The sequence below is a fragment of the Antedon mediterranea genome, chromosome 2 (assembly GCF_964355755.1).
Source record: "Antedon mediterranea chromosome 2, ecAntMedi1.1, whole genome shotgun sequence".
Lineage (NCBI taxonomy): Eukaryota > Metazoa > Echinodermata > Crinoidea > Comatulida > Antedonidae > Antedon > Antedon mediterranea.
In genome coordinates this window covers 16,691,936-16,709,451 of record NC_092671.1, presented here as the reverse complement: position 1 = coordinate 16,709,451, position 17,516 = coordinate 16,691,936, and the positions used below count along the sequence as shown (strand labels likewise).

The 17,516-nt window shown below is 32.9% G+C and overlaps 1 protein-coding gene across 1 annotated transcript in view; it reads right to left on the bottom strand.

Moving 5' to 3' along the window:
* LOC140040592 (protein Wnt-3a-like) overlaps nt 1-15,130 on the bottom strand; it is a 29,185-nt gene extending 14,055 nt beyond the window's left edge. Inside the window, exon 1 of the mRNA XM_072086645.1 lies at nt 14,683-15,130. Within this exon, the coding sequence (XP_071942746.1) occupies nt 14,683-14,756 (74 nt within the window). The 5' untranslated portion in view covers nt 14,757-15,130. The remainder of the gene's footprint in view (nt 1-14,682) is intronic.
* Between the last annotated feature and the right edge of the window lie 2,386 nt (nt 15,131-17,516).

Below are 17,516 nucleotides of genomic sequence, written 5' to 3'. Positions count from 1 at the left end.
ATAAAACAACGAAATTAGAAGTTTTTATTCTAGATAACCATTAAAAAAAAATCCAATCAAAATGATGTCATGATCAATAAGAACAATAAAATCGTTGTATCGTAACGAAATATTATTGATCTTATTAATCATGACGTCATTTGATTGGACGTGGACAATATTATTATTATTTTTTTTAATTTGTTTTTATTTCATACGCATCCAACTAAACAGCGAATAACTTGCCAATTACGGGATGAACGAAAACTTTAATAATTTATTTTGTTTTATGTAAAAATAGCATATTTATCGAGTTCCGTCGATCGTTATTCCTCCTGTAGGCCTATAGGCTAAATGGGCCTTTACATTTGAAACGAAGGATAATTTATATCGTTCCTTAAATTTAGAAAACAGTGGTCCGTATCTCAAGTATTTTTTTGATCGTCAAATATAGGCTAGAAAACAATTTAGTTATTTCAGAACATTCTAGACTTGGAATAGGAATATTCTGTAGCACCAGGAATTTAAAATATATAATTTTAGGATTTGAATATTTTAGAAATATAATGGTAGGAAACCCAATCAAAATTCAAGGCTCTTGAGGATTAGCTTCAAATTTACTAAATGTATTTGTTTTCAATTGTATTTCGAGGTATGTAAGGTTAAACCTATCGAAGTTAAAACTTTGCTGGAAGTTCTTATTCTCTCTAAATACCGCAAAGAAAGCTGCTATCACTAACATCAGTAATTGAATGATCAAACAGTTCAATTGTAAAGATTGAAAGCGTGTAAAATTGGATTGTACGTAGCTAAACCCTGACTTCATTCAACCGGTGGTTTACTTTAATAAATTGATTCATTGATTTGAACTGACTGTTTTTGTAGGCTTTGACGAATCATCCAGCTATAGAACAAACTCTCCACTGCGTGATGATAATAACAAACAGAGTTGCGATACTGTTTACACATTGCAATGTAAATAAATAATGAGAGGTGCGTAAATAGAAGAAAGTCGTGAAACTTGTCTTTTTATTTAACTAGTGTAACTAATAAAGGTAATCTCTGTATAGTTAGTATTCATAATTGAATATCAAACCAAGTATATCAGGCGGGGTATGTAGCTGGGATTGAACGGGAACTTAACAGTCAGGCTAGCCTAAAAGTATTATGCTAAGAATATACATAGTACATTTCTTTCATTTTCATGATTTTTTTTCGTTGATGCAACTTATTTTCTTACTTCAAATTAGGGATATGATTTGAACTGTTTAAGCTCTATCTACACTGCCAAACTAGTTTGATGTACCCAAATATGGTATTGATATACCTAAATATGGTAGTGATATGATATCATCATATCCATATATGGGCACATCACATTTTTGGTCACATAAAGTTTGATAATGTAGACAGAGCTTTAGGCTACAAAACGGGATGAGTTGTAATACAAATAGTTTTTATATATTTTGACAATTAAAGATGGACATACCCAAGTATGATACATGTGTCCCTCCTTAAAGATGGGCATACCCAAGTATGATATATGTCCCTCCTTATTGTAGATGACCAGGATGATCACCTGTTACGAAACTCTTAAATTAACGTCACAATTAAAAAAAAAGATTCCCAAGAAATGTCTTTTGTTGTGCTTTTTACAGTCCATTCTACCAATTTGAAGGGATTAAACTCAATTACACATGTCTAATCTGAATGTATATCTACCTATTGACTTGATTTTTATTTCTATTTATCTCCTTGAAAAGGTCTGAAGTGTTTCGTTATCCGCTTTTACGAGAGGTTACTGGAATACACAGCTTCCTAAGCTCCTTTTCGTATTCATATATTTCTTAAACCTCCACATTGTCCTTTATCTATTATTCTATATACAATTACTACACGTCTAGCTGTCCTATCCATGACTGACTATGTCTTGATGCGCTCTACTTAGTTTCTTACCAATCAAACCAACAATAGCTCCTTTTTGAGCAACTTTTGATGTTCATTCAAGTACTCACTTTTGTACAGTAACTAAGCATACCTCAAACTATGATAGGGCCTGTTTCTGCTGGCAAGAAAAAACGTTTTTTAATCAGATTGTTACTGTTATAGTTCCGACATTCTTCAATAAGTATTTATCAGTCTTTTTTGGCGATAAGATATCTTCTTAGTTAACTAATGCCATTATTTTAGTTTAGTTTGTGATTGGTAACCAAACATGTAAAAGGTAAAGGTATTAATATTTGTTTCTAGGTTAACGGGAAACTGAAGAAATTCGGATTAGGCCCTCCACGGACCCACGGCAGCCACCAATGAAGCTACCTACTTTATTAATTACAAACGATACGATAATAGATACCGTAAATAACTTATAGCTATATTTTTTGAAAAGTGTACATTACGGTATATAATACGGATTTTAAACTCGTTAAAACATTGTTATGATTTTATAAATCTGTGTGAATTTTGAAAACGTTTGATCTGACTACTGTCCTGATAGTCATATCTTTAAATGTCTTCACAGTCTCAGAACACATACAGAAATATAAAGATATGACCACATTTCAGTAAGAACTCGTGTATAAATAATTTCGTTAAAATGGCACTAATAACAAAATGTAGGCTACTCCAAACATATCGGTAGTATGTTTGTGGTATATTACATGCTTGGATTATTCGATGGTATTCGGTATATTGATTGAAGCGAAATCTTTATCATCATGATAGAATATTCCCATGCAAATCAGTAACAATGGGATGCACGTTATTTTGCCAGAGGTTATTAACGGTCATATAAGTGACTAAAGCAAAAATAAAAAAGTAAAAAAAAAATAATTTAATATGTGGTAACAATGAAAATCGATGCGGTGAAATTAATTTGACGTTTACTGTACCCATGATTTCTCTATGGTATACTATCGGTGCCAACGGACTCTTTTATTTCCATGTTTTGGGAACCGTACCACTAAACGTTATTTAACCTGTCATTTTCAATCACTTTTAATTAATTTTGTATCATTATTTATTTATTTTATGATATTTAGCATTAAAAGAGATATATATATATACTGATGACAAACAAAACATGGTCAGGGATGAAGCAACATTAATTAATTGTACTTCCTGTCTGCTTTCTAGCCTTCTCTCATTATTATTAATGTAAAACGACTGGATAATGAAACCTATCAACTTTCTTCCGGTAAACACACACGTAACATTAAAATAAAAACATCAGCATTAATGAAAAACGGTAGTAATAAACTGAGATTCTAGTTAACTACGACATGTTGAACAAAGTGTGTGGTACGAGTTTATTAAGTTTTAACAACGATGACGTTTTATTAGATTATTTTAACGGTATTTACAGTTGTGCCATACGATAATAATAGAAGCAGCCCCGTTCTTGAACGCGCGTTTTACCTAGGCCCATGAGAATCATCAACATCCCGTATGTTAGTGTGGTTTTGATTTATAGGTACATCGTGACGTTACACGCCATTTTATTGTACGCCTCGATGTCTAAAAAAACAAGCATTATCGTCTTAAATGATTTTATTTTGTATTTAATCTGACATCATTAAAACATAATACTTGGAATAAGTGGGTGGTAATTGGATGTTGATTTGTGACCGAATCTATAGGCCTATGTGTAACAGGTAGTACATTGACCATGTTCTTACACTGACACTGTAACCTACTTACATAATAATCATCTAAATATGGTTTTCAAAAGAATATTATTTTTCAATGTATCTATAGTTGATAGTGGATTTAGTAAACAGATAAGGTTTTGCGGTTACCACATATATATTGTCGATGTTTTTTTAATATAATTGTGAAGTTAGGAAGAAAATCCATGACTTAATGATTGAATTTGAGTTAGGCCTACATGACCATAAAAATAGAGATTTAATATTTTGAGAGCTGGATCATTGTAAGGTATAGGCCTACTGTACATCATGGCTTATGATACTTACACTTGTAGTGCTAATAGTCGCTGTAAACTTGTTGTGTATACACTAACATTATTTGAAGTATCAAACATGTCGGAAGTACGACTCATCTCAACTTCCTCTTTCCAAAACGGAATTTCTTTCAAGACAAACGTGATGTTTTTGAACCGAGAAAATCGAAAGAAACATTAATTTTAGAATACCGATAATAAACTTGCTTTAAAATTCGTGACTTTTAAGATACAAGGTGAAGATAAAAAATATTGCAAATTAGAAAATGTTTTGATCCGCTGATAATTTGACAATTTAAATTTCTTTATTATTGAATACCGGTAATAACTGTATAAACGTATTTAAATGATGAAAACGTGTCAGTTAGTCCTACAGTTGATATGCGTAAAATATCCGAAGTACCATTCAAAAAGTGGGTGTCCTTTTGATTCAGCTTCCATATGAAAATAATCATTCACCAAATAAAATCATCAGTAAATATAACACGATGTATAAAAGAAAATACTAGAGATATTCCTATTTACTGTATTAAAGATGTATTGTCCCCCCTGAAAAAAACTGTAATTTAAAGCAAAAAATAGTCAAATTGGCTGCCATTGGTTTTTGGTTAAATTTGACCATTTATTTTGTCATGTTTTTTTTACGGAAGGGATTAACTTTATTAAAACTACAAATAACCTATTCAAAGTGTGATTTAATTGACCTTCATTTTTCATGTTCTGTGTGTGTGTGTGGGGGGGTGGGGGGGGGGAGTACAATACATCTTTAAGAAATTTGGGGATACTTCAGACTGTACACCCCCATCGCGTGCAAGAATTAACTTGAGTGTACAAGCACAGACCACGATATGTCACATAATCTAACCACGTAGGAAAGTTTTAATTCATTGTTTAATTAAGTTGGTGGTTTTTAAACTTCCACCTAATTTATTTCAATGAGTTAAGGGTGGAGCTTCTCGTGCTTACTGGTTTATTCATTTTAGATAGGGGAAACAAAACAAAGTTTTTTGTAAAACGAATTATGGAGTTGTGATAGTTGTTTTACCAAAATTATTTGTGATATTTGTGTTTAGGCACAGCTTTGATGTTATCAGTTGATCCATCAAGTGGACTTAAAGTGGGAAACAAATCCTCAGTGATATCACAAAAAAGACACACATTGTTACGCGCGCGTACACACGCGTACACTTTTTGTTCGCACGCGTCAACTTGTATGTGTTCGTTCCTAAATAGTTTACTTCGTTCTAGCTCAGACCAAACCAGACCGATACTCGACTGTACATGTAAGATAAGAATATTACATCGGCTGAAATCATAATATAAATCGAGTCTTGTCTATTAAAAAATATGGAAATGATAAAAACTGCAACAGGCCTACTCACATACAGCATGCCGAGCATGGTATAATCAAAATATGTTAAGAAAGTAGCTATGATTATATAAGCAACCCTGGATAATCAAGATTTTTATCTATTGAAAGAATGCTACATTCAATCGTATCCCAAAATTAAGAAATGACACCAATTCGCTTGGGAAGGTATATGTAGACTTATCGTTATTACAACGACTGTGTGCTTAATTCGTTGACTGATGGAGGGTTCCTGATCCTGCTGCTTTGCTCAACTTATCTGGCAGCGCTTTACAAGTTTCTTAATATACAAAATAAACATAATATAGGCTTACAAATGAAAAATAAATAAAATTGGTATGTCTAAAAATTGTGTTACAATATTTAAAATAAATATAAAATAGAATTTAGAATTTCGTTGTTTTTAATAAATATTGCAAATATATTTCTTTTGCTTGTTGCAAAAGATGTCATAAACGGCCGTTCAGACGCGACAAGCGACTACGTAGCTATTGAGTCCAACGATTATTCTGCGCATATTATTTCATAACATTTGGATTGAATTGGCGTGTAGTCTAGTAGCGCGTAGTGAAACAAGAGGTTGCTAATGCGAGATTAACCCGATTCGTGTTCAAGAATTGCTTCTGACACAATGTCATAATTTAAAATTAATTAATTAATTTTAACTTTATAAATCGTTAAACTTTTTTTTTCACCCGTACTTTTTCATCGACCTAAAAAAGGCCATACACGTAATTTCTCTTATTCTGACGATTTAAGTGGAGGATACAGTGTTACAAGTACTCGTTGATTGGTTCATCCGTGACGGTTTAGTCAAATCATTAAAATAAAGGCTCAAAGTCGCCACTTAGTGAAATTCTTAATCAACAGACTGACTAAGTTACAATGACGCAGCAATGCTTGAAATTGTTGCATTTTGTCTGAATTACAATTTTATTTCAAATACTGAAATGATGTATCTGCTTGTAGTACTGCGCAGTCTACAAGTATATCTGATTGTAGTAATGCGCAGTCGCCGAGTATTTGATTATAGTACTGCGCAGTCGTCGAGTATCTGCTTGTTCTGCGCAGTCGTCAAGTGCATGCGTAATACTGCGCAGTCGGCAAGTATGTGCTTGTATCGCTATTCAGTTGGCAAAATATGCTTGTAGCGCTGCGCAGTCGTCGAATGTGCTTAATACTGCGCTGTCGTCAAGTATCTGCTTACAGTAGCCTACTACTGTACTCTAGTTTGATTTAATGCACTACCTAATATTTTTTAGATGGGAGGAATGCAACGGTGAATTAGGCCTATAGGATAAAAATAATCAGCCTGTTCTTTACAAAAGTAGTTGACAAGTATCATGTTGTAAGCAATTTAGAGTTTATACTTAAACCACATAGCACGAGTTGCCTCATAAAGTTGTACTGTAATTATACATCCATGTTACACTTAGTATTAACCTAGAGTCTGACCCTACCGGTTACCGCGTATATGTAGAAGGAATCAAACGGTTAATCTGTATTCGATATGACAGAGATTGCTTGTACACCGCGTCGCATCCCCGTTAAATGCGTCGTGTAACGCCTAGAAAATCATGGTTGGTGTAATTGATTAATTAAAATATAATATTACAGTAATTATTATGAAAGGACGTTCACCTGCGGTCTATTTACCAGAATTGGTGATTGTCAGTCTAAGAGGTATATATCACAAGGTCTTTATTCGCTCAATATAATTTGCTCGCATGAACATAACAATCGGACGGGTAATAACATAATGTATCAACCTCCCGTCCAGAATAATTTACGATATATTTTTGTACACGGCTACACTATACGGTTTAGTGCAAGTACAAAATGTTGTTATATAACATTTCTGCACTAATTGACATAAACGACACAATGTTGGACAAAATTGGACATCTCATAATCTTAACGGCGAGGATAAAAGAGATACAGGTTACGAAACATATATTTTAATACAGTACCCAATTAATTTAAACTCTACGTTTTGGGTCACAGACATCCTATATACAGTATAACATGCCCCGATATAATGTATCGTACGATACCATGTATTGCAGGCTATGTAATTGAATTGCTCACAGATAAGAAGAAGCTTACGAGTGCTAGACAAACGATTCATCGATTCACCGATTCAAAAATCGGACCTACGGGGGACAGTAATCCCATGACGCATACGGGACGCAATACTAGGCCGTATGACGAATTATCCATCACGCGACGTATCAACTTGTCGGTTCCTTGTAAAGTCTTAATTTCAAGTTCAAGGCGCGGTAGCTGTGTGATTGTGTGATTATGTTGACAACCATATTAATTAACAATTAACTCGCATTTACTCAAGGAAATCCGACGATGTGTATTCACGTGCTTTCCATAATAATTTTAAATTTAAACATTAAAATAATCATGTTTCGGCCTTCTTAAAAATTAACATTTTGCTACACATTCTCCGTTTCTAATTTGTATTGCTTAAATTAATTAAGATGTTAAGATAGAAAAAAAATACGGTTTTCAGTCACACCGCAAACACACAATTTATGAGATAATATTGTAAATTAAAAACATGTATTTTCTACTTTGCAATATGCCCCTCTATTTAAGAAGACATTCTTAAATATCAAATTATTTTGATTGAAATATGAGGCGATCCCGATTCTTAGATTAGTGTATTAACTGTCACCTAAAATTATATTTAAATAGTACATTGCAGAGGAACCATTGTGAAGAATTTCAGAAATAAGTTAACTACTGTCATAGAGGCCAACCAAACAGCGTGCGGTTCCACGTGCGGAAACTATAACAATCACAAATTAGTTTCGTAGGTTATTAAAATCTCAACATAGGCGGTCTCATACGTGCTAAGATCAAGTAGATGATGGGTGTACGGAGCCAGTATAGCGTCAGTTTAGGTTTCATTACAGCATTTTGGTTGTGCGTATGGCATGCAATTCCCCTGGAATATTATAGTATAAGGGGAAAGTGTTATAATGTAGTCCCAAAGGGGATTTTCTACTAGCTTTCTACCAGCTTATACGCAAGCGTATTTAATTTTTCCATCTTCCAAATCCATCTAAACGCATGCGTATAAGCTGACTCTTTCGATTCGAGCGAATAAATTCGCGTAGTGGGAATCGGCTTAAACACCACCACGTCATTTTTTTGTAATTACACCTAGACATGTCACATATTTCAAATTTTCATATCTATGTTTCGTAGCGTAAGGTTGAATTCGTTCCGCATTATCCAACGCACGTGAAATGATACGATTCAAGCGCGATACTTAGCCTACTCTTTACCCAAATAACGCAAATAAATTACGAATACGCAAACGCGATTTGACTAATTACAAGCGGCAGCTTGCTTTGCATCCTAGAACCAAGCTTTTGGTCTTTGAACCCAAGGGTATACCGTTACACGGCTACACGTACGGTTGCAATATTCTACGTTCCACGATAACTGCTCACACCTGCAACTCAGCCGCCGGACAACAAGAAAACATTTGTTTATTGTCACATTCAACGAGTCTATTGATAGTTACACTTCGTTAAAATAAAGTTGGACTGCCAGGAAGGGAATTAAATCAGAATTGATTCGCGACAATATCCTATTTATTTCCAATTTCACGATAATCTAATTGCTAAGTATTAGCCCTAAGGGTAATATTTGTTTTAAAATAAGGTGCAGGCACTCTTATCTGAAATACCATATCATAAAATCAAGTCACATAATTCTAATATGCCTTTACGAATATCGGAATTAGTCGGAAAAAATTCCAAACTGGTATCAGTTATTTTTTGGACGTTGCCTTTTTAAAATACCTCTTCTGCTTTGATGAAATACCACCTTAGAATCGACCACACCGACTTTTAGAGACACCAAATTTACTTTGGAGGTATAGGCCTAATCGTCAATTCGAAGCACAAACGAGTTTTTAGTCCTATCTAACTATTAACATAAAAATGTTAATTTGTGTTTTTATTGGCTATTTTATAATAGAATTATTTTCAGCTTGCCTTTCCTTAATTTTAAAAGTAAAATAAAAAATGTGCATTAAAATGCATGTTCGCGATGGTCTAACTTTTTCAAGCTTCTCGCGATCTGAAGCTTGACGCGTGTCGCTTCGCGTGTTATTATTCAGTGTGCACCGGGTTTTTGTGAGCCCCATTTGAACGCCGTGTTTTAAAAATAAACGCGTGTATTATAGTACGTATAGTATTCAACACACTTAATTAATTTGCCGCAAGTTAATATAACGCATAAATTAGAATCTGTTTGGTTTGCGGTTGTTTCAAAATCATTATCGTAATTATTTCCTTATTTGCCTATATTAGTTATTACTGTAAGTACCATTGTGTATATGGTGAACCACGAAATTAAGGCCTATCCTCCCCAAAACCCAACCCCCGGGAAACACAAACTTTGTTGATGGTCAATAAACAAATTAGATGAAAGCGGTTTGCGATGATTCTTATAGTTGAATCACGCAACCCCTTCATGTAATTCCACTCAGGAAAGGGGAGGCTTAGTAAAACGGTATTTTGATTAGAGATAAGAAGCAAAACCGGTAGAGCGGTGGGTTTCAAGATTGATGACATTAAAGAAACATGAACTAGAATTGTAGTCAATAATAAGACAGTGATGATTCACATCGAAGAGATGGTTTACTATTATTTTTAAACAAAGAAAATCTTGCTCGATTTTGTGGAATTAATTCTGCAATCAAGGACGCAGTTCATGACACATAATCTAATAGTGATATTATTACTCGCACGCATAATTTTCTTATAGGTTTTTTAATGCATGATGACGAACTATTTGCAATAGTAACTTTAGTTTAAACTTCTTTATTAGTTTGTGCTTCAACTCCAGTGCGCGCGTAATGTTTAAATAAATTACTGTAGGTCTATGTGTCATGGAACGCATTGAGGTATATTAAGGTTGTGTTACTTATTTTTAAATTGTTTATATTAACATCACATTTCGTTTGACTTTGGTCAAAATCATTTTGAAAATGGATAATTTTTTTTTCAATCTTTTTTATTTTAATACATTACAAAAAAATACAATTACAGACTAATACAAAAATTAACAATCAATTCTCCTACAGCAAAACAGTGATGCATGTATTTAATTATGTATCTATATGATGATGTTTAGTTACAGTATCTATACAAGAAAATAGCAGAACAAACAGATAATAAGGATTGAGTGGAGTTGTGGCTTGGTGGTTATAATGCTTGGCTACCACTCCAAGGGTCCTGGTTTCAAGTCCTGTAACATGTCAGGATTTTTTCCAAGGTCAAAATTACAACTCCACTCCCAAAGACTTGTAATAAGACTTTGTTAATGTAGAGCATCTTGTGTATAATGTTTGTCTTGTGAACCTCTGAGGGTCCCTAATGATCAGCAATTGCTGGATGGATCACCCTCATTAGATATGGTAAAAAAAACAAACAAAAAACGTTACATGAATGATAAAAAAACATACGGATTATAAAAAAGTGATAGGCCTAAGTTAAAGGCATTTGATTACAAAGTCTATGTTGGAAACTAGCAAAACATACAGATTATAAAAAAGATACAGGTATTTGATTAGAAAATGGATATTTACACTGATAAAATGCAGAATCGCCTTATATTTTTTAATGTAACATCTAAAATGTTATTTTTGTTTGAAAAATGAAAGTAAAACGTATGATATTAAGAAAGCGACACATGGGATTCCATCAACACTAAAATGATCAGAAGAGATGATGGTAATTCCTGTTAAGATATCAAAATATTGAATTTCTAACGTTTATGATAATAGAATGTAATTATTCTTTCTAGTATGAAGTCCTATGAAAAAATGTCTTTTTTTTATCAAAATATCGTGAATTAAAGTGTGTTTTCAGTGACGTGGAACAAAATAAATAAAATTTTAAAATCATACTTTCGAAGGAAAACTCTTTTAAAAAATGAAGATCTTTAAATGAATAGTTCTATAACATAACCCAAACGAAAACAGGGAGTTTATTATTGGAAGAGTATTACTGTAACACCAGACAAAACACAACCTGACTAGACTTTATACGGACGAATGGAACAGGGGTCAACGGGAAACTGGAAAACGAAGGGGACGGTGAAGACATACTGATGACTAAGCACCGGTAGCTCAAGGTTTATCTCGTAGGCCTACTATCTAATATTATTATTTATTTACATGTTAAAACTAAGGAGTTGTAATTTAGCTATAGAATAACACCTTCCTTGTACAACCCCTCCTTTGAGACACCAATATTTATTTTTTTATAGAGACCTTTACTCCATTTAAAGACATATCGCCATTTTAAATCAAAATACTTTTAATACCTAAACAATATTTCAGGTGAGAAATAACATTTCTTGTTAAAACTGTGATAAGGCGATCAGAGTGCATTGACGAGTGTTTTTAAATGTAACACTTTTAACAATCACTATACTCTAAGCATAATCCTAGTATTGTTAACATGGTTCAGATGTTTTAGTAAGTACTTTGACCCTATAATTCGTCACATAAGTGTTGCCACCTTACCCGAACGCGTTACAAGTAGAATATACAAGTTTACTTACCAACCCTCATCTTACTTTAAAGCTACCGATATACTTCAGTAGAAATATATAAATTTAATGTATTCTGAGGAATAATATTATAATAAAATGATAATAGTACCGTACATTAGAATGTTAGACATATTATCCTAAAGTGTCACTTAACGTAGTAGGCCTTCTTTCTTTTATGTATACATACATGTATTATACGCATGTTTTATTAGTTTGTAAAGCCGATTTTCCACTAGGCAAATTTGTTCGCGTGAATCGAAGGCGTCAGCTAATACGCATGCGTAGAGTAGGATTTGGAAGATGGAATACACATGCGTACAAGCTGGCGCTTTCGATTCGCGCGAACAAATTCGCCTAGTGGAAAATCGGCTTAATACATTATTTGCGAAATACCGTACCGTAATCTTCGTAAAGCGTGGTTCCCACTAGCGACGCAACACAAGGACGTAACGCAACGCAAGTGAATTGACCAATCACAAGCGATGGCTTATTCGCTTGTGATTGCTACCGGTAACTGTCTATAACTTCGCTTGTCATTGGTTAAAACGCATGCGTTGCGTTTACGTCCTTGCGTTACGTTCTAGTGGGAACCAAGCTTATAGCCATAAAAACATTATAATTATAGTTTGTTTTAATTGAGAAAGAGAAAAACAAATTGCATTGTAATATAATAAATAGGCCAATGTACAGGCCTAATATTGAAACTATTCTATTTTAAGGTGTATCTAATGAACCTGTACAATTTAAAAAAAAAGAAAATAACATTTTGAAAGTGAAAAGAAGATAAACATGTAGGAGAGGTAGTTCAGTCATAATTGTATACAGTGTTTTTAAATAAATCACTAAGGCCAGCCAATCTGACTTAAACTAAAACTTATTCGCAAAATAGGCCTACAGTTTTAAGTATATGTTCAAACTCGTCCACGGTCGGATGTCCTCCAGATCCAACCCTTGCTTTTTTAGTGCGAGTATCTTAACAAAGATAGAGAAAAGATAATTCAGTTACGGTACTTTATAATCTAAATATCAAAATCTAAAGTTCTGCAATAATGACAGTAAAAACTACAGCATGTTCACGTTAAAAATGTAAATTACATATTGCTATTATATACTTGGCATCATTAAAAACAGTGTCGGCTATATACGCGTTCTATGCTTACATAACATTTAAAAATGAACACATTAATCACCATCAAATAATAAAATGAATATACACTTGTCCAATTCTTAAGTTTACGTACTTTATGACATAAGACATCTGAAAGTAATAAGAGCCAATCATTCCAACATATTGTATAGAGTTTGACAGAATAAGGAAAGAAATAGGGTATACTCATTTGATCTTAATTATATATTTAATATTTGAATCCGTTGACTGTCATGAACACTTTAAACACGTTCCAGCTTTTCTTTTCGTCAGAATCGAGATTCAGCAGATTTTGTTAGAGAGTAAAATTAATTTTAAAATGTGGAAACAAGATCAGACATGATTGTTAAAATGCAGTAGGCCTACTAGTGTACATATCAAATGCAGTAGGCCTACTAGTGTACATATCAAATGCAGTAGGCCTACTAGTGTACATATCAAATGCAGTAGGCCTACTAGTGTACATATCAAATGCAGTAGGCCTACTAGTGTACATATCAAATGCAGTAGGCCTACTAGTGTACATATCAAATGCAGTAGGCCTACTAGTGTACATATCAAATGCAGTAGGCCTACTAGTGTACATATCAAATGCAGTGGGCCTACTAGTGTACATATCAAATGCAGTGGGCCTACTAGTGTACATATCAAATGCAGTAGGCCTACTAGTGTACATATCAAATGCAGTGGGCCTACTAGTGTACATATCAAATGCAGTGGGCCTACTAGTGTACATATCAAATGCAGTAGGCCTACTAGTGTACATATCAAATGCAGTAGGCCTACTAGTGTAGTGTAAATCTTAAATGCAGTAGGCATATACTGTGTACATCTAAAATGCAGTGGCCTGGCCTAATACTAGGCCTATAGTGTACATCTAAATTCAATTCAATTCAATTCACATTTATTTACTCATCGTTTATAAATATAATTTCATAGCATAAATGATGGCAATATTATGGTAGTTGATAAATAATAGAGTTTATTGTTTTAAATTCAGTCTTCTCCATATTGCAATGTGACCCAATAAAGGTATCACAGTAATTATAAGCATTAATAATTGATTGGTTAATAACATTATTTCAAATCCAAAAAAAATGACAATGCAAAGAAAAACGAAAATCACACTAAATTAGAATTTTCTCCCATTTAGTGAAGATATTTGAGAACCTTAACAGATATTGCGAAGTGCACCTAACAAGATCATTTTCACTATTCATAACTCTTATTTTAAGGCATGTTTACTATTAATTATTGCAAATATAATATTAGTTTAGGTTTATCATTATTGTTGAACTGTTGTTATTGCGTTTACACACTTTCCTTGTGTATTCGTTGTCAATTCCTTTCTCTCTCTCTCTTATTTTTATTTATTATTAAATTCATTTCAGCATAGAAACACATTACGTGGATTTGAAATCTATAGCAATGTTTCAATTAATTATAATAACCAATTGCATCACAATTATACATACTGTACTATCAAGTTACTATTTAAGCATTTGAATGTATTCCTAGAATAATATAGTTACAACTGAACATTCGGGTTGGCAATAGTTCAAATTGTTTCAACAATTGCAATAACTTTTGTTTTTTCCTAATCTCTATAAAAGTTTACTTTTTAAGTAGGCCACTTACCACCACATTGGTGTATATCCATCTACTAAGTTTAGTGTTAAAAGCAAACAAACCACCTTCACGTATTTCCACATTGTTTTTCTTTCACTCGTTCCAAATTGAATTAACCAAATAACTTGATTCTTGTCTTAACTTTTCAGAATCGACTTAAATCTATCGAATCGGATCCCAAATGCGGTAAGTTTCTGTGTTCTGTTCTTATGAAATTTGGTGCTTTGTTGATGATTACCGGCTTTATGAAGCAATTGTCACGCTCGGCTGATCTCACACCAAACTTGAAATCTTACAGTGCGTGTACTGTTCGAGCATTGTCTAATAGTGCGTAGTGGTTCAGATCTTTTGGTTATAGCCTGCGCACCAATAATGCCACCGTCTACCATGATTCACGAGCAGTTAAATTGAAGGTTATTCCCGCCTCTTTTTTATATTGGCATTCAGCCTAGTAAACAGAAAAGGAACCCCTCTAATCTTTTAGGATCTACCCAAAAATAACTATTCATGTATATCATTTCCCGTTGTACAGTTGGTGACGAAGTGGTAAATGACATTTATTATTAAGCTGTATTTATTGAAAAATTAATTTAGTATGATGAAAGAAACGGAAACGGAAAGTAGTATATTCATAACGAGATAATTAGGGTATATAAAAATGAATTCATAATATCCTAAAATTATAAGGGAAATATTTATTTTAAATTATATCGTTTTTTAAACTTGACCTGTAAATTATTGTCGTAACATCTAAATCAATTATTATAAAATAATTGTTTATTCTGAGATGTAGTTAGATCTACATTATTGTAGACAAAAGGTAAATTCAATTATATGTCGATGAACTAAGACATCTGAATAAACAAGATATATTTAACACATTAATTATGTATTGTACATGTCTGATTAAGATATTATTGATAATTTGCAATTCAGAATATTACGTTTGAAAATAATATCGTTTGTGACTGATTCCTTCTTGTTATCTAAAAAGGCACAATCCTCTGACAGAAGGCTTACGCGTTTGTTTTAAACATGAGCACATATTTTACTTATATCGATAGAAATTTCCATAAAAGATTAATTGACTTTGATGTTTCTCAATCAGCACCCATATGTGTCCATGTCTCTGAAGGAACACCGATGTCTACTAACGTCTAACTTGATCATGTGACACAATCAAATAGTTGGAATAGTATTGCAAGTCGACTTCTGATTGGATGATACCGCGTGAAAGTTAACATAAATGTCTTGAGCGCAGGCTTCTTGCAGATAGTACAGTACATTTTAAAACAACCGGTAAAAAGACAATGTTTGATATAAAGTATTTATAATGGAACAAAGTTTAGTAGTGCCAAAATGTCAGTATAAATTATTGTATCAAGTCCCATACAGATCACAATAGATATAAGATCTGACATAATTTTGTTGGTAGAGGAGACCTTGCGTATGTTGTTGATAATGAAGTTCGTTTTTGTTTTTTAAAATTACGTTATTCGTCTTTAGATCATCAAATAAGATATATATATTATACATTATTACTTTATATTGAATTGATTCACGATTTTTTAATAAGAACTAATTAAAAAATGATTTTAAACATAGCTGAAACGTTTTGAACTTATTATTGAAATATTTTCGTCTAAATTATCTACAGCATTGGCTCGTCATCAGTGAGTCAAGTGTTACTGTAGTATTTTCAGAACAATATTTATTTTAAGAATACATCAGTAACACTTTACTTTAAATAGAATTTAAAGAGACCAATGGTTTGATGTGATTGGCCTATTTGGATCCTGCCTGTTAAAGTAGGCCTACCAATTAAATGTACTGACAAATACAATTGTACATAAACTAAATATTAATAAACTTAAATATAATTCCCTTCTCTCATATTTAACACTGTTGATTTTTAACCATGGTCATAATCTAAGAAGTACTGTTCATAAGTTTCAGTTAACCCACTATATTTTTGTTTCTGGCCCTTTAATAATCAATTAGATACTAGTATTGTTAACTCTTCCTCTCTCTCAACTTTTCGTAGAAAACTTAAAAATCATTTATTATCATTGTACTCAAACTAGACCTTCAAACTGTTTTTGTCATGACCCTTTTTATTTTATATATATACAAATGTTTTTTTTTTCTTTTCGTCTTGCGTGACAAGAAATCTCTTCTTGCAAGATCCTCTATTGATGGTAATTTTTGTTTGTCTCATTATAAATTATCACTCTTTTTATTATTGCTTTACCATAGAAACTAATAAATGTTGAATTACATTACATTAGTAGAAAATGTCGTCCAAGTACATAGGTTTACGCGCGAAACTCTATGAAAGTGATCTCGTCATCGATATCGGTCGTTCTACTTTACCCTTTTTATGCTTCGTGACCACTTGGTCTGTGACAAAACTAATTATGATGAATTAATAATATGGTGTTTGGTCCTCACCTCTTTTCAAAATGATTATATTCAAAATCCCACATAAGTCGTTTGTTTGACATTTAAAACTAGAAAAAAAGATCACATCGAGTCCAAACATAACATGGTGAGAACAAACCAATACATCAGAGTACCATTTTTTATCTTGAATAAACATACTTAGCGAAGAACGAATCAAATCTATGTTTTCAAATTGATATTGTACTTTTAGAGAGATGCGAATTAAGACTGCAACATGAATTTATTCCCCTGCGAGTTTGCGCATCCGGACAAGAAGTTTGACTGCAAATTGTAGTGCGGCGTTTCATACACCTGTTGTTGAAGTTATGTTAGTTTGAACTCGGCAACCTAGATGTAATTTGCTGGAAGCTTACGGATGTAAGAACAAACGAAATACGGAA